Source organism: Toxotes jaculatrix, chromosome 9 (assembly GCF_017976425.1).
Source record: "Toxotes jaculatrix isolate fToxJac2 chromosome 9, fToxJac2.pri, whole genome shotgun sequence".
NCBI classification, from domain to species: domain Eukaryota; kingdom Metazoa; phylum Chordata; class Actinopteri; family Toxotidae; genus Toxotes; species Toxotes jaculatrix.
Window position 1 is genome coordinate 928,638 of NC_054402.1, and position 23,420 is coordinate 952,057.

At 43.5% G+C, this 23,420-nt stretch overlaps 1 protein-coding gene across 2 annotated transcripts in view; it reads left to right on the plus strand.

Moving 5' to 3' along the window:
* The window catches only part of LOC121187078 (spectrin beta chain, non-erythrocytic 4-like), a 48,351-nt gene that overhangs the window by 8,813 nt on the left and 16,118 nt on the right, over nt 1-23,420 (plus strand). For both annotated transcript variants that reach the window (XM_041046172.1, XM_041046173.1), the window contains exons 11-24: nt 8-310; nt 502-652; nt 1,240-1,376; nt 2,145-2,294; nt 2,876-3,244; nt 3,362-3,576; nt 3,666-3,803; nt 5,728-5,968; nt 6,074-6,232; nt 6,387-6,517; nt 6,654-6,879; nt 8,445-8,647; nt 9,731-9,821; nt 14,150-14,296. In XM_041046172.1, the coding sequence (XP_040902106.1) occupies nt 8-310; nt 502-652; nt 1,240-1,376; nt 2,145-2,294; nt 2,876-3,244; nt 3,362-3,576; nt 3,666-3,803; nt 5,728-5,968; nt 6,074-6,232; nt 6,387-6,517; nt 6,654-6,879; nt 8,445-8,647; nt 9,731-9,821; nt 14,150-14,296 (2,661 nt within the window). The remainder of the gene's footprint in view (nt 1-7; nt 311-501; nt 653-1,239; nt 1,377-2,144; nt 2,295-2,875; nt 3,245-3,361; nt 3,577-3,665; nt 3,804-5,727; nt 5,969-6,073; nt 6,233-6,386; nt 6,518-6,653; nt 6,880-8,444; nt 8,648-9,730; nt 9,822-14,149; nt 14,297-23,420) is intronic.

The following is a 23,420-nucleotide window of genomic DNA, read 5'->3' on the forward strand; positions in this document are numbered from 1 at the left end:
CCTTCAGGACAATTTTGGCTACGACCTACCAGCAGTTGAGGCGGCAATGAAGAAACACGAGGCCATCGAGGCAGACATTGCCTCGTATGAAGAACGAATTGGAGTGGTGGTGGAACTCGCAGCAGAGATGGAGGCAGAAGGATACTATGATATCCGGCGTATCTTGGCACGTAAGGAGAACATCCTGGGGCAGTGGGGTTTGCTGAAGGAGCTGGTGGCAGGGAGGAGGACCCGTTTGGAGAAGAACCTGGCCCTGCAAAAGACTTTTCAGGACATGGTCTACATGATCGACTGGATGGAGGACACACAGGTACTGAAGGGTGTGTGAGGTGGAGATAGAGAAAGAGAGAGAGTGTGCACAATATTTGTCCATGTTATTGATTTATAAAAAGAAATGAGGAGGGCATAGAATTATATAGTAGAATATAGTAGAAATGAAGTGAGTTAATAGAAAGATATCTGTGTTTTCTTCCTCCCTCTCCGTCCTTTTGTCCCTCTCAGGTCCAGCTGCTGTCGAAGGACTTTGGGAAGCATCTCCTGGAGGTGGATGACCTGCTGCAGAAACACAGCCTGCAGGAAGCCGACATTGCTGTGCAGGCTGAGAGGGTCGAGACACTCAACACAGCTGCCCTTAAGTTCACCATGATAGAGGGTACATGCACACGCAGCTTAGCTTTTGGTCTGACATTAGCTTTATATGATACCAAAAATGTAAAGGTTTCATTGTTGAAGGAGTGAGCTCACATGAGAGCAGCTTATCATAGTACTCTGAGATTTACATTTTGGAACGTGGTCTCAAATATCCATTTGACTGCAGAATGCAAAATGCTAATGAATGTGAAAATGCACAGCAACACCTTCACAATATTAAAGTTTAACCTTTATAAAGCTTATGATGTTCAGTTTCTGTTCGGACTGTGATTCAGAGTTGGTCATTGGCCTTTAGTGGGTTTGGTTTGTGTTACTCTGCAGGGACTTTGGATTGTAATGAAGAGGCAGCAGTTGGTGCAGTAGTGATTTCATTGAGCTGAGTGAAGATGTACACTATTTGACCTTGACACGACAGGAAAATGGATTTTTGAAACTTAATATCAGGAAGTTGAGCTGCTCAGGACACTCAGTGTATGTTTTTTTTTCTTGGTAGTCCAGCTCAGCGTACACTACTGTACTGAATGAAGTGCCGTATCTATTATATCTTCTTTCTTTCATGGTAATTAACCTCATTTCATTGCCTCCCAGGTTACCAACCATGTGACCCCCAGGTGATCTGTAACCGTGTCAACCACGTCTCTTCCTGTCTGGAGGAGCTGAAACAACTGGCAGCTAAAAGACGTGCCGAGCTTGAGGAATCGAGACAGCTGTGGGCCTTTTTTCAGGTAGGATGGCTCAACAGGTTGTGTCACATGTTACCAGCATTCAGCCTGTTCCTTTCACATGTTTTCGATGTAAGAATTATTCGGGGGGCTGCGTACGATAGTTTCTTTAGATGTATTTATTTATCCACCCTGCCTTTGGATGTGGCTTTCCTGAACAGCTCGAAACATTTCTGGCATCGGACAACATGTCAGACTAACTAGTTTGTTTCTTGCATAACACAACTCTTAGACATTCATGGGGGTGTCTGTTCTTGTGTTTGGATTTCCAAAGAGTTAAATCATTATAGTCCCAAACTTGCCTGCAGCAGCATTAAAGTGGTTTCTCTGAAAATATACAGACCAAGAGTTGGAGGTTTGTTGGTTCAGCACCTCAGTTGGTTACACGGAGGTGACAGGCCCATGTTTAAATATGAATTCATTCATTTACTGTGCCTTTATAAACCTCTGTTCCTGGCCAAGGATTCCAGTTCAGTTAGACCACAGAGTTACAATCCAACAGAAATGTATATTAAAGAGATGATAAATCACAATCAAAATACTGTAATTTAATTTATAAACACCATATCTATGCAAAACTGTTAATGTAGAGGGCTGGGAGAGAAGGGTTAACTAATGCTACTAATCCTGCTGAAAGAGATGTTAATCAAATTAAACTGTTCTTTTCTGTCTCATCTTTTGAGGAACAACAGCTGCATTCAGCATTTTTTATATCACATACACGGTTTATATCTCATTAAACCCGGTTTCTCTTATTTGTTCTCTTGTCAGGAACTGGAGGAGTCGGAGGCCTGGATCAGGGAGAAGAGCTCCATCCTGGGAGCTCAGGGTTATGGGAAGGACCTGAGCAGTGTGCTGAGGTTACTACAAAAACACAAGACTCTGGCTGGAGAACTGCTGGCTCACCGGTCGCTGCTGCAGGTGTGTGTTTGTGTGAATGAGCACCTGGAATACCTGCTGTACCTGGAGTTTCTGCTCTGAACTTCATGTACTTCAGTAACTGCATTAGTATTAATAAATTGCTTTTTGAGGTCACCTGCAAAAATAAATATAGTTTATTTTGTAGAATGTGTTTAACAATTTGAAGCAGTCATCATATAAATTGTTTTTATTTTAAACTTGTTGGTCAGTTTCACGTTTGAATAATAATAATAAAATAACTGTTAAAAAAACAAAGAAACTGTAAATAATGAAACAGGATCATGACATGAAGCCAGTCAGGAGCATGTTCTGTACAAAGTGTCGAGGACCAAATAAAACCTATTTTTAAAACAGTCAAAACTCAATATAACCAAAGCCTCCAACGACAGTGAGCGTATGTAATGATTGGTATTTCAGATTTAGACAAAAACACATTATTTTTTCCTTGAAAATACATACCAGTATTTTTGAATTTTGTAAATTACTTGCAAAGATATTCTGCATCATGGGCATAGTTCTGTGAAAAACAGACAAATCATTTCAAAGTTTCTCAGTTTCTCCATTCTGCCCTGCTCCTCCAGAACACCATGAAGCGAGGAAAGCAGATCCTGAGTGAGAAGAGCTTTGGCACGGCGGGGATCCAGGAGCGTATCATGGAGGTGAAAGGCGAGTGGAAGCAACTGGAGGACCAGGCAGCGCAGCGTCTGGGCCACCTGCAGGAGGCGCTCAACTTTTTCCAGTTCTCCACAGAGACAGACGACTTAGTGGCCTGGTTGCAGGATGCTTACCGTCTGGTCTCCAGCGAAGACTTTGGACATGACGAGTACTCCACTCAATCACTGCTCAAGAAACACAGAGGGGTCAGCGAGGCCATCAGTAAACATCGCGTGCATGTGGTGGCGCTACGCAAACACATGGTGGGGCTGCCTCTGCAGTACCGTGAACAGGAGGTGGGTAGAGGGAGCAGGGGCAAGAAGTTCAACAAGTATTTTGTTTGTCCATCCACGTCTTTTCTTTTGCCCTTCATGTCTTTGCACTTCTTCATTACTCTCCTCTGCTTTCTGCAGGAGGTTCAGGTCCGTATGGGAGAGGTGGAGCAGCTGTATACGGAGGTGGCCGAGGTGGCGGTGCTCAGGCAGCAGTGGCTTCATGATGCCCTTGCTGTCTACCGCATGTTCAGCGAGGTCAACGCGTGTGAGCTGTGGATTGATGAGAAGGAGCAGTGGCTGGACAAGATGGAGATCCCGGAGAGACTGGAAGACGTGGAAGTGGTGGCACACAGGTGAGGAGGAGGGTGAACGATTTACCTTTAATTTATTTTTTTCATTTATTTTTTTTTCTCATAGCTGGGCCCCTGTATTCATTTTGTAGGTTTGAGAGTCTGGACCAGGAAATGAACAGCCTTATGGGAAGGATCCTGGATGTTAATCAGATAGTTCAGCAGCTCCTGGACGGAGGTCATCCATCTTCTACAGAGGTCAGAGGCTGTCAGGACCACCTCAACTCAAGGTACTGAAGTAAAAAATGGCCTTCCATCAGCTGCAACTATTTTGGTTTTACTAATGACATTAACAGTTATAACAGCTAACAAGTACTTCTACTATTACTACGTGTCATGAAAGTACACACTAGTATTATTTATTATTATTTATTATTTATTTTTATTATTTATACTACTCCAAGGCCAGTTAATTATATAGTAATTATACCACACTTTCCAAACACAAAGTTCTCTAAGACGTTAAAATACATCCGAAGAACATTTAAAAACAAAATGAGGAGGAAGATAAAATCTAATGAAGTAGAATTAAATGAAATAATAAAAATAATAGAAGAGGAATACAGTTACGATGCAGTAATAGATGCAAATTTATTTACAAAATCTGACCAAGTCAGTCCTGCGATAGGATTTTTTTTTTTTTTGTCTTTTTCATTTCATGTATTTTTTTTAAATCCCTCTCACCAGTCATATTCACTGACCAGTGTTACGTCTGGCAGCAGTGTCCACGACAGCCGTGTGTCCGTGAATCTTGTGACCTTGGCACAGAGAGTTGATGTCAGGGCGGCCATCTGTGCTGGCACCCTCAGTCAAGACGAGGTCAGCTGAGAGCATTGGTCCCAAATATAAAAACAAACAGAAAAAAAGAAACGTCTCTCTTCCCATCGCCTGCTCTGGTATTCATCATTAAAGTTCCGTTTTACTTTTAGGACCCTACATAATATTATAATATCATCTCTGCTGGTCTTGGATATGGTATTAATTATTATTATGTATATTAAATTTTATCTGACAATACTTTCTTTATATTCATGTTCAAAGAGCGCAGCTTTGTGCAGTATTTATTTTAGAAGTTACGCCTATACTTTTTAATAAAAAGATTCTAAATTGCTTTGATAACATTCATATAACATTAGCATACATTTGTTTATTTCTTTTATTTCATAGATAAATACACAAAAACAAATTGTGCCGTGTGTGAAGTCAGTTTGGGTAAATTTGTTCATTAATGAATCCTTGTATAGATGCATACACAGCTTATATCTAGTTTCTGTGGTCACCTGCTGGTCTGATCTGCTGGTCAGTGTCACCGAGCTGTTTTCCTTCCTGCCTGCTGAGCGTTCTGTCTGCCTCTCTGTGACTCTGACATTACCTCATTACAGTCACAAGGATCTGTGTGTGTGTGTGTGTGTGTGTGTACGTGTGCGTGTGTGTGCGTGTGTGTGTGTGTGTGTGTGCGTGCGTGTGTGTGTGTGTGTGAGTGTTTCGTGGTTGAATGGGTGTGTATTGAGACCAGCTGGTCTGGAACAGGATCAGGAGAACATATTGTATGACGATATAGTAAGCAGACGAGTCCTGGGCTGAAACCACAGCAGAGCAGAGAGCGAGATAAATCCTAACAGTTCATATCAGGTCAGCATCAGGTTTAACTTTTAATTACGCAGCTCGTCTCTTATCAAGGTCAGGATAAACATCAAGGTCAACAAAACGTAAGAAAACAAATGGCACCAGTGTCATTTCACTAAATTACATTGAGCTTTCACATCTCAGGTGACTGAGCATAAAAAAATAACATTTTCATAATCAGCACTAGACTTCACATGATAGGAAATATGATTAGTGACTGAATTCCATCAGCTGTGGTATTTTTCAGTTGATACGTCTGCTGCATTTTCTTTTGACCTGAAACAACTGAGGACTTGAATTAAAGTCACTCAGTTTATACTTTTTCAAAACTTGTGTGATGCTGCTTTAAGTACTATGAAAACTTTGTTATCTAATTCAGAAAATTCGAGTAAACGATCGACTGTAGGCGTAAAGTTTTCCAATCGATCGTGACTGGCTTCACTATCGCACGTTTCACTCACCTCTCTTAATCCCTCTCAATTAAACTCTCATTATCACTCTTTCCTGCCTGTCTCCTCATCATACCAGGTGGAACAGCATTGTGGAGCTGGTTGAGCAGAAGAAAGATCAACTGGACTCAATGTTGCGGCTGCAAAACTACCTGCTGGAGTGTGCCGAGATCAAGTCCCAGATCCAGGACAAGAGAAAAGCCATCGACGCCACACAATATGTGGGCAGCGATCTGGGAGGAGTCCTCGCTCTGCAGAGACGACTGTCCACCATGGAGGGAGCCCTGACGGTCCTGGAGCCCAAACTGCTGCATCTGCAGGTAGAGAACTGACTGTACAAACATTTGAGGAAGGCCAGTGTAGGAAACCAGTGAAGAAACTGTGGAACAGAATCACCATAATGCTGTCTCTGTTTGGTGATGCAGGAGGAGGCAGAGCATCTGGCCACTGCTCACCCGGGTCGAGCCATGGAGGTTCTCGTGCCATTTGACGGCATCAGTGTGGAGTGGGAGGAGCTGAAACGCACGCTGCAGGGCTGTGAGGACTCACTGATGGTGGCTAGCAGGCTGCAAAGCTTCATACAGGTACACTGGGGTAGTTGGTTGTTTACACAGGAACCTTTTGAAACCTACGTATGGTTATAATGTGATGAAGATTATTCTGTCTGCACAAGCTTCTGTAATGTAGACTAACAGTAGAACTGATAAAATGTAAATCATCCTCGCTCCGTCCTGTCAGGACTTGGACTCTTTCCTCACCTGGTTGGTCCAGACACAGACAGCCGCTGCCTCAGACCAGTTACCCAACGACCTGGAGGAGGCAGAGAAACTCATCAACAAACATGCTGCCCTGAAGGAGGAGATAGGACGGTGGGTTACTGAGGGGCAACAAAAGGCTTTTTCTTTGTTTTGACCTTATCCTCAACTTGATCTGCCTAAAAGGTCATAAAACACACATCTGACGAACAGAAAATAATTGCCGGGGACTCTGTGGTTGTCCGTTCAGGTATGAAGAGGACTACGAGCGCCTGCAGGCCATGAACGAGCTGCTGGAGTCTGAGGAGGCACCTCTGCCCCAGGCCGCCCTGCAGCAGTGGCTCCAGAAGCTTGATGTCGGCTGGAACAAACTGCTGGAGATGTGGGAGAGCAGACGAGAAGTTCTGGTCCAGGCTCACATTTTCCATCTCTTCCTGCGAGACGTTAAACAGGCAGAGTCCTTCCTCAATAACCAGGTGAGATAAAGAAAGACTTAGCAGGTGGTAGGAGTTTCAGAGGACTGGCCAACACCAGGCAACTTCTTCTTCTTCTTCTTCTTCTTCTTCTTCTTCTTCTTCATGACTTTGCCAGTTGTTGTGATAATGTAATTGACTTCCTATGTGTGTGCCCACCGTCTTACCTGATGCACATGTTAGTAATCCCACTGCATCACAGAACTCTGCAACATTAGAAAGGTTCTGTTAAATGATGCCTGAAGACGGATGAAAGCAGCTGCTGTGTGTAACATGTATGACGTGGGTTCAGGCTGTGAAGCTTGCATGGCTGCCACTAAGCCAGATACAAATCCCCTTTGCTGTCTACGAACATACGGTGTATCACCTAAACATGCTGGAGTCTGCATGCACACATTTTCTAAACTGGCTCATTGTTACCTTCTGACTGCAGCACAGAAAATCCACTGGCCTGGGTGTGGTCAGCTTATAACTCTGCCAACCGGCGTGTGTGTGTGTGTGTGTGTGTGTGTGTGTGCTGTGTGTCAGCAGGTGTCTTTCTGCAGAGTGTCTCTGTGTCATGTGATATTAAAGCAGGAGCTGTCGAGGCAGCAGCTTCTAGTAACTCTAGATCTGTATTGTGGCTTCATGATGAAATACAGGAGGAGGAGCTGCCGGCAGACTTTTGGTGCTACAGTATGATGGTACTTTTAGGTTTGGGTTTAATAATAATAATAACATTTAGATTAGGCTTTAACTAAATATAATGTTGGAAGTATTTTGACAAAACTTTTAGTGGCATGAAAGATTAGCAGTTTGAAGTAAGTGCAGTTTTATTTTTCATGTAATGAATACGAGCCAGGTAATCTGAGCAGCAGTGGAAACCAATTCAAGTGGATAATGTATAAAAGGATTTTTAAAATCCCATTTTCCTGATTGCAGGCTCTGGAATATAATCACCAGCTGGTTTCATGTTACCATATAAATGTGATCTAAGGACAAATCCAGGTGTACAGACGAGCCGGTGACATGGGTTAGGTTAGGGCACAGAACAACAGTCAGTATCACAGAGGTTTGTTTCTCCAGTCTGAAATGTCCCGGGCAGAGCTGCCCCTGAGTCTGTGTGTTCATGTGTGTGTTCATGTGTGTGTTCATGTGTGTGTTCATGTGTGTGTATAAACCTGTGAGTTGACCAGAACGTCTTCTTTTGTTGTGTTATTGATCTTTACCTGAGACCCGCTCTCCTTAGACGTTCCAGGCCACAGCTCTTTGTCTGCCTGTTGTTTCTGCCACAGTTTAATTAAAGTTCTCTGTATCCTGAAGTAATGATCGTGTTTGTTTAAATAGTTATTTCAGTTTTTGTGGTGTCGACAACCAAAACAGACAATGTTAAACACTAAAATTGGTTGTTGCCCACCTGGTTGCCTTCATTGTGTGGGTTAGTGTATGTAATTTTTATAAATAAACTAATAGGTGTGATTGTGAATTTCAGGAGTCTCTCTCATCATCTCTCATTTTTCTGTGTGTCGTGGGTTTTTTCTTTTTTCTTTGTTAATCTCTGGACTTCACGGTATCTCTCCATCTTCCAGGAATCAGCCCTCGCTCACGTGGAGCTGCCCACCACAGTGGAGACAGTGGAAGCCGCCATAAAGAAACACAAGGACTTCACCACCACCATGGAGCTGAACCTGCACCGGATCAAAGCCGTGATCGAGGCTGGAGAGAGTCTGATCAGCCAGAGCAACATCTACTCTGAACGCATCAGGGAGCGCATCAACGCCCTCTCCAGCAGGTACCAAATACACAAGTGAAGCAAAAGGACTGAAAAAGGAAATAAGTTGCACTAATTCTGAAGTAGAAGACGATATTTGTCGAACAGTCACTTGAAAACCTTGGGTTCTCACTATATATTTCCAGTTATCCTGACCGTTTCCAGTTATCCTGACTGTTTGCAGTTATCCTGACTGTTTGCAAATCAGACAGCTTTGTTGTAGTAGTTTTATTCTCCTTTATTAAATGTTGGATATCTACATTTTAAAATGAAACTTGTCCAAACGATTCAGGCCTCTTGCTGGTTTTGGCTCTGCTGAAACAGAGTACGACGTGCAGCACACGCTGCCCTGAGCTGATTTTAAATCACAAAGAAACACAGTACAACAATAATGAAAAGAATAATCGCAGCTGAAGAATTTGAAGAAAGGACTCGCAAGTATAAATGAAAGAAAACGCAGCTAACAGAGGTCCGTCTGTTTGGTCCAGAACTGACACCTGACCATGAAATCTGTGTGATAGCTGAGGTGCGTGTGTGTGTGTGGGTTTAGTGGAGGGGGGGTTGGGGTTTTTGTTTGTGTGTGTGCGTGTGTGTGTCTTCAACAATAGCATTGTGGTGAACCATATGGTTTTTAGATTGAATTTACATGAATTAACTCAGTCAATGTTTGTTTTTCTCCCATGGAGACAAATAAATGAGCGACGTGATTGTTTTTGTTTTATATTCTGGTTCACAAATATTACATCATCAGCTTCTTTGTCACAAACAAATAATATCTGCTCTTGTTTGCTGTTATCTACAAATATCAGTATTAGATCAATACATTTTGGGCAACCCAGATTCTTCCCTGATACCAAATCAAAGCGATGATACCAGAGATGTCCTGTCTGACACATGACAACAGCTGAGATTAGTATGTGTGTGTGTGTGTGTGTTTGCCTTGAATCTAAAAGTGTGTTCTTCACTATAACGTAATAATGGTATGAAATAGTATGAAAGTCTAAAGATAAACAAAGATAGATACACACACACCTAAATGTGTAATTTGTATAACTGCTTTAAATATTTAGTCGTTGAAACTTCGTCTGTCCTTCGCTCTTCCAGGGGAAACCAGAACAGAGAACTGGCCCAGCAGTGGCTGGAAAAGCTGAATGACCAGTGGGAACTTCAGAGGTTTCTCCAGGACTGCCATGAGGTAGGAGGCCAGCAGACTGGTTTTACTGGTTGAACTCTTGACTTAAGACCATCTCTTGACAAAACAAGTTAAATCAGTTTCTGGGCTACATTACCCAGAAACCATCTCGTGTTGCATCATCGAAGTGCACAATCTTCACAATCTTTTTGTGGCTGATGAAATTTGGGGTGTGGGGGTTTAAGAGCAGCGTCAGTCAGCACCAGCTGCTGTTTAATAATCAGTTATCAGCTTCAACTCAGCAACTTAAATTTGCTGTCAGTGTAAAAGCTGCTTCCATCCAGCTTATATCTAGTTTTTAATCTTTTAGCATTTTGTAATAACATCATGGTCTATATCTGTACTTTGACTGAAAACTAAGTACAGGCATGTGCATGATGGTGTAACATATAGACTGATTGATTATAATTTAATATATATAGTATAATCAGTAGATCTCTGATTTTATTATTATTATTATATGAATTCATTCTCAGCTTCTTTATAATCAGAGCTACACTTTGACTCCAGCTCTGAATGTTGTTCACTGGCCTCATGTCAACGATGATGAGACAGATAATAAAAAGTATTTTGAGGATATATTATTTTAATCCTCATCTTTGTTGTTGCTGTTGCTGTTCCTGTTGTTGTTGTTGTGGTTGTTGTTGTTGTTGTACACTGTCTTGGATGTAGTCCACACCTCATGCGTGTCCAGGTGTGTTGCACACAGGTCACCTGTGCTGGCTCCTGCAGGTTTTCTCTCTCTCACCCTGCAGAGTCACAGGCTTCTTTCTGGGCCAAAACCTTGTTTAGTTTCAGCAACTTTCTCTCTTTGGCTGTCCTGAATAATTCAGTAGCACAGCTCCTCATCACTAATTCACAGGGGGGAAGAGTCTCACTGTGTATATGAGTGTTTGCGTGTGAAGATGTGTGTGCCTGTGCGCACATTTGTGTGTTTGTCAGCCATATATGTGTCTGTCTGCTTGTATGTGGTATGTGTGTCAGTAGAAATACAGTGTGTGTGTGTGTGTGTGTGTGTGTGTGTGTGTGTGTGTGTGTGTGTGTGTGTGTGTTGCCTACAGTGGGCAAGTGACACTGCGTCAGTAGTAGGAACCTGAGCTCTCAGCTGGCAGGGTGTGTTCTTCTCTTCAGTCCAGGCTGCGTCCTCGTGTTTCCTGTTTCTCACTGCTGCTCTCTGTTCTCTCTCTCTCTCTCTCTGTTATCCCTCTCTCTCTCTCTCTCTCTCTCTCTCTCTCTCTCTGTTATCTCTCTCTCTCTCTGTTATCCCTCTCTCTCTCTCTCTCTCTCTCTCTGTTCTCTCCCTCTCTCTCTCTCTCTCTCTCTCTCTCTGTTCTCTCTCTCTCTCTCTCTCTCTCTCTCTGTTCTCTCCCTCTCTCTCTCTCTCCCTCTCTCTCTCTGTTCTCTCTCTCTCTCTCTCTCTCTCTCTCTCTCTCTCTCTCTCTCTCTCTCTCTCCCTCTCTCTGCTCTCACCAACACATTTTAGAATATTTGGTCTGGTCCTCATGAGTAGATTTATGACAAATCTTTGCTCGATAAAGAGTCAAGACAAATTCATCTGATCAAGTGAACGTTGACGTGGCAAAAATCAAGCTATTACAGTGGTGACTTCATTATACATTCTGTATTTGAATGTGGATCAGTTATTTGTCAGTAACATGATCTGTCCTATCAGACTTGTAAACAGTCTTGTGGGCTCTTAGTTGTCGTGGCGACTGGATGAATTGTTAGGCAGCCTGTCCCAGGAATTTGTGTCTGTGCTTGCTGTGAACTGAAAACCATCTTCATGACAATAGGAGACTGAGGAGGTGAACTCAGCTGGAGATTGTGCTGTAGCTCTGTACACTTCAGTCTTCAGCTTGTTTGTACTGTTCTTCTGTCTTCAGCCCATTAAACGAGGCTGAATATTGAGGCTCCGACATATTTCTGTCAACATGCTGTTGATCCGAGGTTTAGTCGATAAAATGTCCGTCACAGTTTAAGATAAATGTGACAGTGAATCCTCCTCCTCCCTCTCTCACGGCCCTCTTTCCTCCTCTTCCTCTTCTTTTCTGTCCCTTTTTTCCTTCTTACGTCAGACATACTTCTGTCTCTCCTCCTCTCGTCCTCCCTCCACCCATTCATACCTCATTCATTCTCGATGTCCCCCCCTTCCCCCCAACCCACACTCACCCAGTCCTCCTCTTTCCTCATTCAATTCATTTACAGTCTCGAGGGGGGACATCAGGCTGTGACCCACCATGACCTCTGCAGTCATGAGACCTGTGTGTGTGTGTGTGTGTGTGTGTTCATGCACGTGTTTGTACACTCCTCATGAGTGTGAGTGGGTGTGTGATAGCTGGGAGAGGTGACAGAGGGACAAACAGAGGGGGCGCTGGTCTGAAATCCAGTCCTGGTCCTTTAAAGGAAAGAGGAGCAGTAAATCTATGGGACTACAAATACATCATTCAGGATAAATCACTGCTCCGTCTAATCCTCCGCTCGCTGTCCCTCTCCTCCCACTGTCACCCCCTCCTTGTTTCTCTCTCTTTTCCTCTGCTGGTTCTCTCTCTCTCTTCTCTCTGCTTTACCACTGCAGCAGCGTCAGGCGAGCTGGAGCCAGAGAGAACAGCTGCCTGGGACTGCTGCAGAGAGGGAGAGAGGGATGGTAGAGGGGGGTGGTGTGTGTAGTGCGGGAGGGGAGGAATAAAACAAAAGCAGCTCGAGAGTAGTCGTGAGCTCGGCTGTTAGCGGAGACCGGCGTGCTTCAATCCGTTAAAACAAAAAAAAATTTCCTGTTTTTCAGTGTCTCATCCATCCTCCTGCTCTGACACCGTTTAAAGCCCACCTCCCCCTCCACCTCCCCCCTCCACCTTCCTCTCCACCTCCTCCAGCTCAGCATCATTAGCCATGACCGGTGAGCCTGGAGGCGCTGCCTGCACACCCCCCCCCCCCCCAAAAAAAAACACAAAAAACAAATCCTAGTGTTTTGCTCCTCCCTCTCCTTCTCCACTCCATCTCTCCTCCAACCCGCCCTGCTCACTCGCTCCCTCGCTCGCCTGCTCGTTGAAGGTGTGAGGCAGGGGAGGAGCAGCTGTGCGTCGGCTCGGCTGCCTGCCATTTTATTGTTTTGGGGAAGAGGATTTTTTTTCCTTTCTTCTCCTTCTCTCAGTCATCCTCAGTCCTGCCGTCTCGCTCGTCACTGAACCGCCCCCGCCCCTCCTCTCTCTCCTGGTTGAGCGTACAGCGAGTCCTCAGCTACAGAGCTAGGGGAGAGGAGAGCAGCCTCCACTCTGTCTCTTCAGCCTCCTGTATTGTTGTTATCTACCCTCATGGCTGGCGTTTTCCTCTCAGCACACCTTTTGTGTCGGCTCCTCGTGTTTGGCTCTCCGGAAGGCGCCTTTCTTGCTCTCTCCCTTTCCTTTCCTTCCTCTCCTCGTTCTCTCCATCTGCCTCTGCGGTGAAGAGCATCTTTGCATGTGTGTGACGGCAGACCAGCGAGGATGCGGATACCAGCAGCCGCCTGTAGCTGCCACAACCCTGTGGGCTGTTCCCAGTAAACGCTGCCGGTAAATGAGTTGTTCGCTGTGCACTTGTGTTAGGGGAGAGCGGTTGCAGCTAATGGGGCTGCAGGTAGAAATGTTACATGCAGGTGTGAGGATGTGGATGACTGACAGGTGAGGGCGCTAATGCTGACCTTAATACTTTGGTGATGCTGTGAGGTGTTTTCACTGTTTGCCTCACACAGGTAATCTGTGCGCGCGGATTTTACTCTTTGATGTAGAGTGGAGGTGTGTGTGTGTCTGTGTGTGGGCTGTTTACTGTGTGGGTGTATGTTGATGCTGTGGTGGACGCTGTCCTCTGTGTTGTGTTTACATGTGAATTCCTGCCGCCATGCTTGTTGGTACACGTGTGTCTGCCTACATGTGCCTGCTGTGCGTCATCAAATATTCATGTCTGTGTGTTTGACCTGTGTATTTTCCACTGTGTGTGTCGCTGGTGTGTTTATCTACAGTACATTCTGTGTTGTTGTTATTTAGCTTTTCATATAGGAGAAAAATAGATTCATGTATGAATATATATGGATACATGTGCATTAATATACATGTGTGAATGATCATAATGTTCTGTAAGTGGGTGTATGATGTTTTTAAACATATTTCTCTTCTGACATAATTTCATCATTTGTATGCAGCTTATTTATGTGTGATGGTGTTTTGTTGTGTCCTTTCTAAAATCACAAATCAGTCTCTACAACACCAACACTTATTTACAGTATTTATACCCATCCAATATTGACACCCCTCTCTCGTTCTCTCTCTCATTTTCATTCTCTCCCTGCCTCTCTCGTCCAGCTGGGGGACTGGGTGTGTGAGAAGATGCTGATGGCGAGGGACAGCAGCAGAGACGAGACCCAGAAGCTTCATAAGAAATGGCTGAAGCATCAGGCCTTCATGGCCGAGTTGGCCCAGAATAAGGAATGGCTGGACAAAATCGAGAAGGTGAGTGCTGCTGGTTATATAAACCATACCAGTCACCTCTCACTGGGGTCATTCTGGTGTCGAGTGAGTTTTATGCTCTTTGGCCTTTTGGAATGTAGAAATATGTTTGTATGTGTTTTTTGTGCAGCACTTGTGTTTCTTTTGAAGGTAACACTGGTCACACTGTAGGTAACACGTGGGTTATGCTGCTGTCAGCCATGAGTATTTATCATCCAGTGACCAACGCTTGTGCCTGTTTACACAGATAATTTAGCATCTTTGACGCTTTATTTAAAAACTCCATTATAGCAGAGTTTGCATTTATGATGAAGTGTCTTCAGAAATAAAGTCTGTTCTCATCACGTGTAATTATTTTGCATATTAGCTTTATTTGGGAAGATTTATAGCAGCTGTGAAAAACCAGTTTGGTCACTGAATGTTAGGATAAAAAAAATAACCTCGTGTCTGTTTTCTTTCAGACAGGCATCACTGATGTAAACAAAGGGTGGGCATCAGTCATCAGAGTTACACAGCCTTTCATGAAAAAATTTATTTTGAACAGTTTTATATCATAGTCCTATTAAACACTAAAGTGCTAAACGTGCTTAAAGTGTAGAAAAGTCAGTGACAAGGACAGAAGAAGTGTTCCAGAGGGGTTTTAAATATAGAGTGGAGCACGGTAACCTTCACCACTGCTCTGTGGCCTGATAGGATCGGTTTCATATTAAGGAGATTTATACGGCACATCAGCCTCTGGTCTGAAGCTGCAGCCGACATGGATGTAATTGGGTTAGCCAGTGTTTCCCCAGCTGCACGTCCAGGTTTCACTGGGTTGACTTTGGGCTGTTGTGTTCACACCTCCGACTGGCTGCTGTGGCGTGAATGTGAATGTGTAAAATCATTACTGGTCAGTAGAGCTGTAGTTCAGTGCCTGTTTCCTCAGGCCCTCTCTGTCTCGTCACTGGTTTGGGCTCCTGTTTTAGGCAAAGTCGTAGCGTTTGGTGTGTGTGGGTGTGTGGGTGCCTCTGTTGGGCCTGTGAGAGGCACTGAAGGCGATAATTGAATGACATTTCTCATGTTATGCGACTGCAGATGGCCTTAGGTTTCGTTTGTGGTCAGTAGGTTGCTGCAGCTCTCACATTTTTGGAACCACGGCTGTTGTGGAAAGTGAATGATCCAGGATTGTGTGTGTACATCAGAAGAAACTATGTAAAAGATAATGCACAGATGTTCAGTCTGTGTCCTGGCAGGGACATGAACATGCATTGTGTGAATACTGCAGCTGAGTTATGGTTTTCTTTTTGTTTTGGATCTGTCATCAGGTCATGTAGCCAGCTGGTGGATAATGTTCAGTGTTCTCACTGTGTGTGTTACCGGTACAAAATTAGATTTTGTATGTGACGACTCCTCAGAGCACTCAGAGAGAGTAACAGTGAGTGGCTGGGGTTTGACAGGACACATGGATGCCAACGGACCCGTATGGGCTGTTGTAGAAAATCAAACCTGTGACTGTTTGTTTCGCAGGCTGAAATTCTCTGATAGCGTGTAGCAGTACATCTGTTCTGAGCAAAGTCAAACGAGTACTGGGTTTTTTTAGTGAAGAGACACTGACTCCATTTATTATCATAAAGCTCAGTGTCTATGCTACTCATTGAAACATTAACTGTGGTTATACTGAGCTTCCTTCAGCCATGAACAGCCATGTATACAGCTGACTGTGGCATAACGGCTCAGTCCTCTGCAGTCTCATACTGGGCAGGGCTGAAAATGAACTGCCCTGTGGGAACAGAGTGAACAGAGCCAAGGCATAATACTGCGCTGGCTCATTGTCTGTACACACACTGTACTGTCAGACGACCTTTGACATGAGTGAGACCAGAGCAGAAGCGATCAGTCAGTTAATCAATGGGTTGAGTAACTAGAGTGTTTGCAGTTTTTTCCGTGTGTCACAGTATCGTAATAATAAAACATAATTTTAATACAGAGCACGGAGCTCCAGAAAATAGTAATGAGTGATTTTTCATTTTTTTCTGGGCCAATCAGTTTGCAAATGAATCAAATACATGATAAATAAATAATAAATGGATTAATAATGACAGTGATTGTTATTTGCATCTCAGGTAAATTGTTTACTTATACATAAAATGCTGGTAAAGTAACTGTCCATCAGTCAGCTTAAATAAATTATATTAGGCCTTTCAGCTTGGGTTTGCAGGTGTATAGAAGTAGCTGCAGACATTAGATGTGCGTGTGGGATGGACCTGTTGAGTGAACGTGTTCAGTGTAGATCAACAATCCACCTCCACGTTTACTCCAAGATGGTTTGATGAAATAATAATAACAGTTATTGAGGTAGATCAGCCTTAGAACAGAAAAGCTCCAGTTAAACCAGTAAAGTCGAGGTATTACATCATCATGTCTGTCCCTGTCCAATCAGCTTGCTGATCACTGTAACATTGTGGTTGATGGATACACAGGAAGGCAGCTTCACCCACTACTGCCCTATAAGCCCCTCGTTATGTCTAATTACTGTATGCCTGTTCATGGGCACTGTGAAGGATGTGTGTGTGTGTGTGGCTGTGCATGTTAGCATGTTTAAAACGTGGGTTCATGATGTGTAATGATATGCAGAGAGCAGCCCAGTTCACCCGGAGAGCTGTCGGGCTCTTTCTGTAACAGTTGTTTGAATAACAGAAGAATTAAATGCGTTAGACAAAATGACAAGTTTCTAATTTGCATTTTTCGGGGCGGCCGTGGCCCAGCGAGTAAAGACCGGCCTGAGATCGGAGGGTCGCTGTTTCGATCCCTTAACCAAGCATGATGGATATGGGTGGTGGTGAAGGAGACGCCCCCCCCCCCCCTCCCTTTGTGACCGTGGCGCCCTTGAGCAAGGCACTGATGCAGCCCAGCTCCTTGGGTGCCCTAGTAGGCAGCCCTCTGCCCCAGCGTCTCTGCATGGACATGCTGTGTGTGTGTGTGTTTCGTTCACTTGGTGTGGGTTAAATTTCCCCCGGTTACAAACAACTTGAGGGAGAATAAAGGATTAAATTTTGGACTTTGGACAAAGAATGGCTTTAGTTGTCTGAAATGTTGTCTCATGTTGTCTCATCAGTTTGGTGCTGCTGTTGCTCTCATGTATAAAGGAGTCCATTGTAGTTTTTACGCCCACAAGCAGAAGCATTTGAATATTGTTAAGTACTTTTCTTTGTTTTCGTCTTCAGATGAAAGGATGTAATTTGGCTGACAGTAAGAAAAAATAACAACCTACTTAATACTTTATTTTTAAACACTACTCAGACAAGACTGACATCTTAAAGTATTCTACTTTTTTGGTGGATTTCCTTCTTATTATTTTTTATTTTACCATTTTAATTCAAAATATTACTGACTGAAAAATGATTGTCTTTACAAGCACCAAGCTGCAGTGTGTAGAGACTCCTGTTCACACTCGTATCTGGATTTGGATAGTCAGATGGCAATGCTCATTTTACTATCAAAGAAACTATACTTAGGAAACAGTGTTAGTAAAACCTGCATGATTTAACAAAAATACACTACGTGCTGGTGTTTAAAACTGATAAAGGGCGAGACAGCATTTTTATTTTATGTTATTTTTATTTCAGGAAAGTAGCATCTGGGTGCAGATGGAGGATTTGACCTAATAAGACATTTGTGGAAAGAAAAGGTTTCTGTGTGTTTTCTGTGTGTGTCCTCTGTATGTGTTGAGTCGTCTGTCTTTTGTGCGGACCAATTTTAAACCTTAATAATGAGGAGGTTTTTGGAAAGTGGGAGACATTTTGGCTCATCGTCATTTCTTCAAAGAGCTGTTCAAGGGTCAGTCGGTTTTAGGTTTCATGCTAAATTTATTTAAGTTTGTGTGTGGATGTTGGTTAGAGACAGAGACAGACGTACTAACCTGTATGGCTGTGTGTCCATGTCCAGTGGTCCCAGCTCCTGCTCTTCTGTAGCAGACTGGAGTGACTGCAGGCCCTGTAGCCTTTGGCAGACAGAGAGAGTTTAGCTTCTGAAGTTGTATGTGGCAGCCATGTTCACCCCACAAGCCTGCTCCATGGCCGTTGCTTAGAAACATACAATTTTTTTTTTTTTGGCAAGATAACATTCATAGGATTTGGCATTTTCTCATGGCAAGACTGATATGAATTTGTACACATTGCTGACTGGTTTTAGAAACCTGTCTCTGTCCTTTTGCTCTGTCCTTTTGCACAGTGCGGCCGTGTTGCTCTGGTTGTGTCCTCTGAGTCTCCGGTTTATTTCTGTAATCTGGTAGGAACCTCTGTCTGCCATGAAGGATTCTGTGAAGCACACTGGCTGTTTTCAGGGTAGAGCCAGCCATCTGTGATCACACGGCTGTTTGTACAGTACAGTGCTGTTAAATGTACAGTACATGTAAAAGATATGAATGAGCTTTTACAAGGGAACTGAATCATTTCCCAAACGTGAAGCTAATGTGAGTGTGTCTGCCCCGGTGGATGTTCACAACCTCAGGAGAATAAGCAAGTATGAAATTAAGTAAATATTTAAATCTGTACCTTGGAGTGTTTCACAGAATCTTTGGGTGTGATTGCATCCTGATAATCCTGGCATCTTAGAAAAACACACACATGTGTATAGCACAATTTCCTATTCCACTGTTGCCATAAAAGAGAAGCACCATTTATAAGTTCAGTATATGTCACTTTAGACAACTTCAGCTAAATTCATAAAATATGAGTAAAGCCGTCTTCCTTCCGCAGCCATTGGCCGCGTACCCTTGAGCAAAACAGCATTATCTGCAAATGTGGTTGTCAATCATGGAGTTGTGTGATTTTACATATGTGGGAGTCTGAACAGATCTAAGCACCTTAACAGAGACTCAGAGTGTGATGTTCCCTCAGCTGTAGGTGAGTGTTGGGAACACCCCAACAGAGGAGGCCTTACGGATGATTATGGTTTGTGGTGATGTCAAACAGCTGGCAGCAGCTGGAGCAACGTGTCTCCTCTTTCCTGTGCTTCCGGTGGTTGCCAGGCAACAGCTGTCCAATCCCCTCTCCCTTCTCCTTGTCTTCCCTCCTCTCTTCGTACAGCTCATGTGTGAAGGTCATTCCTCCTCCCCTCCCCTCCCCTCCCCTCTCTCTCAGTCTCAGGCCTCCCCCCTTTAACCAGGTAACAGGTTGAAGTTTATAGGCAGTGATGTAAGACACAGACCAAAAGAGCAACAGAAAGCTGCTTTGGCGTATTGAGATTCAGCCCACAACTTTAGGTGTTAATGTAGTGTAGTATAGAAGGCCAAATCTAATAAGCTGAGGTTTGCAGTGTTCTGAATGTGTAATGCAGTGTTTAATCAATAGCTGTTTTTGTGTCACTGCAGGATGACTGGGCTTCCTTAACGAGCCAGATAACCAAATATATATGGATCATGTGTCTACTGTGAAACTTTGACAAAGTTTGTGGATGAATGAATGAATGAGTGAATGACAGTGAGGGAAACAATTTTATCAAAACTCAGATGAGAAGGATTCAGACTGTAGCATTCATGAAGAGGAAGCAAAGGATGCTTTTTGGTTGAGACACTTGTGCAAGTTTCTGGTTTCCAACTGAAAAATAGAGCCAGAGTTTTTCTATTTACAGCGCTAGGAATCGATGGAACAGTAGTCTGCACGCCTTCCAGAGATGTGTTGGTTGTAGAGACATGCGAAGTCATTCTGTAAAGTCTGTAATGTACCTCTGCAGTGACTTAGACTAAATAGAAGCTGCTGGCTGTTGAAGGTGATTTGCAGATTGTGTTTGTTTGTGTATGTGAGTGTGTGGAGGAATGTGTGAGCGCACCGTGAAAATACTTTCTTCCCTGTGTGGTTGATAGGCTGAATCCTTTCACACACTAATAAAGACATGAATAGTAGTGGAGGTAAATTAACTAACTATTAATTAACTTGATGATTTAATGAAAACGATGTTCTAATGAAACAACAAATCTATTTCAGTGTTAGCTGGTGTTTGGTGCCGTATCTCAGCGAGTGTTGCGTTTCTATCTTGTTTTCTTTCCTTGATGATTGTGTTGAGTTTTTAGCAGCTGCCACCTCCTTAGATCCGATTCCTCGTCGTGTTTGTACAGAGGCAGAAAACAGGGTTTGTTTTTTCTTCTGAACACGTGTGACCCCGTGAGTCAGACGACAGAGAGACGACTTTGCTGATCTTTCATCGTTGCTAACAGCGGGTGATGCCGTGTGTTTCCCTGAGTCCTTTTGTCCTCTGTACAGTGGCTGGTTTCTTTTAATATCTTAGCTTCAGCTTTTCAAACTCAGTTCTACGTTGTCAACATTCATCAGCTTAAGTTTGACTTTGTCAGCCTCATCTTTACTCAGGCTCAGCAGTGCTTCAGCGGACATGCTAGCATTAATATTCACCTCAAAGCACAGCTAATTTTAGTGTTAGCATGTTAACAGACTAAATTTAGCGTGTTGACAGGTCGTAATTGTTGGATTTTGGACATTTATTACGTAATGTTGTGTATATGGGCTTTCTAAAATTTTAAATGTTACCATGCATACATGTTGACATGGTCAGCACAGTAATAGGGTAACATTTAGCATGTCACCATGCCACTTTAGCATCCAGCAGCTAAAGTGGCATGGTGACATGCTGATGGAAAGTCAGGGGACCACCGGCATCATTAGTATTTATCCTGTTCAGACCACGAATGCCTGTAACAGTTATCGTGGCAGATACTTAACTCTGGACCAAATAAATAATAATTAAAAAGAAATAACACGTACGAAACCATGAAGCCCTGTGTGCATTAAGCTTTGACCTGTAGTGTTTTGCTGGCTCTGCAGTATATGAGACTGTGTGTGTGTGTGTGTGTGTGTGTGTGTGTGTGTGTGTGTGTGTGTGTGTGTGTGTGTGTGTGTGTGCGCGCGTGTGTGTGTAGGTGTGTGTGTGTAGGTGTGTGGGCGGGTGTGTAGGTATGTGCTGTGAGAACATCAATGGAGCACTCTTTTCTCAGAGCGAGTGGTAAACTTAGACAGGGATCTGCTGTTATATTTTTATTCCTTCCAGTCAATTCCAGTTTAATCTCGACTCTCAGCAGACTCTCGGCAGCACTGTTCATACAGCAGTGTGAGCCGAGGCCAGTAAAGCATCAGCACCCAGAACCGTGATGCTGAGGATGCAGTGATGCTGTAGAGAGAGAGCTGAAGGTCCAGTCTGCCTCTTTCATCCACAATGTATTTTCCACACTGAATTACATTTTATTATTCAGTTCATATCCACAGCTGAATTCTTTCTTTCTACTCTTGTGAACACAAGATTTCAGGAACATCTTGAGGGAATTTCTTCAAATTTGGCACAAACGTCCGCTTGGACCCAACGATGAACTGATCAGAATCTGTGACCCTGACTTCACAAAACTCAAGAATTCATATGCTAATTATGATAAAACAGACTCAATAGCTTCTGAATCTGGACAGACATGGATGCACACTGCAGCTTGTCTGGTCGGCAGAGGCGTACAACCAAGAGGCAGTAATTCTACTTTATCTTTTGATTTATTCCCGCAGGTGTGTCTGTCTGTTCCTGCTAATTCTGACCTCAATACGTCTCACAGTGATACTGTACAGTCGCCTGCACTGCAGCCCTGCTGTTAAGATTCTTACTCTTCGAACAGAGCTTAGCTGGCCTTCGTGCACAGCAGAAGCGTTTAAACCTAAATCTGTTTGCTTTATTTTCAGCAAAATTTCAACACAAAATATGAGATTTTGTCTGAACTAACTTGCAGTTTCTTTACTTATCTTTTCACGTATATTACGTGATAGTAAAGTGCAGTGAGTGCTTTCTCATATGTCGTCCAAACCCCGGAGCGCTCTGAGCTTTTTAATGCTCTCAGTACAAAAAGACTAACTCAGGGCTGAGAAAGACAAAGGTTCAGTCAAAGTGATGCTTTTACAGGAGGTTGATGCTCATCTCTGCCTCTAGCTGGGCGCCTTCTGGAAAATATGTTATCTCCAGCTGTGTGTGTGTGTGTGTGTGTGTACGTACACAGTAAGTGCATATCTCTTAAACCTGTACTCTATTAGCTGGAGTACGCTGTTTCTATGTGTGGGTGACAACTCATGATTACGTTTTTTTTTTTCTATTTGTGCTGCAGTAACAGCATGAGCAGTGAAGCAGTGAAAGATGAGGTACTCAGAGGTGGAAATGATGCTGCCAATTGTTTGTTGAAAATATATGGAAAGTAGTTTCCAGTAAATAATACATGATATTATAAGGAAAACAGGAGCATGATTTTTAGCTGTGTCCCAGTTCCAGAATATATTATATACTGATCATTATAGTATAATGTTTAAACAGATAGTGTGCCAAAAAATGGACATACCTTCTGTCGTGTCTTTTTATTCTGGAGCTGTCTCACTACCATCCAAAGTGGAATATTTTCCCAGCTCCAAGCAGCTGCTGAATCACCAACAGCACACATGTAGAAACTGTAAGCACAAGACAAGAATATAGTTTTAACCTGAAATGTGCTGAGCAGCTGTTGCTGTTTGATTGGACGATTTTTCACATGCCGAGAAAATATTGACACCATAGCTGCAGTGGCCTGAGCACGACGGACACACTGACCCGCAGAGTGTCAGCAGTGACGGTCAGGAGCAGATGTCTGCTGTGATGTACAGACCAGACCGCAGAATGAGGACGGCCCATCTGTTACTGTTAGCATCAGTGTGCTGTCAAGAGTCCTCACTCTCTGTCCTGCAGGACTTCCTCTTCCTGTCCTTTTCCACTTTGCCTGCTTATTCTTCTGTATTTTGTTCTGGTTCATATTTTCTCTTAGTATTTGAATCATGTTCAGTCACAGCAGAATATTGTCATTATTATTATCATCAGTACTTGAAAGGGGTGGTGTTAATGTTGTGTTTATATTTTTGGTTTGATAGTTGACGGCATATTTTCCTGTTTGCTGTGGGATCTCTGCTGCCGTTACTGTTTGTACCAGCAGTGGAATATTTGGTCGTCTCTGAGCTGCACACTGAGTATGTGCGAGTGTGGAGTAGCAGCTCTGAGCCGGTGGGTGAAGCTGCTCGAGCCCACTCAGCCCACCCACTCACTCACTCACCGGCTCACCGGCAGCCGGAGAAACACCACGGCGGAG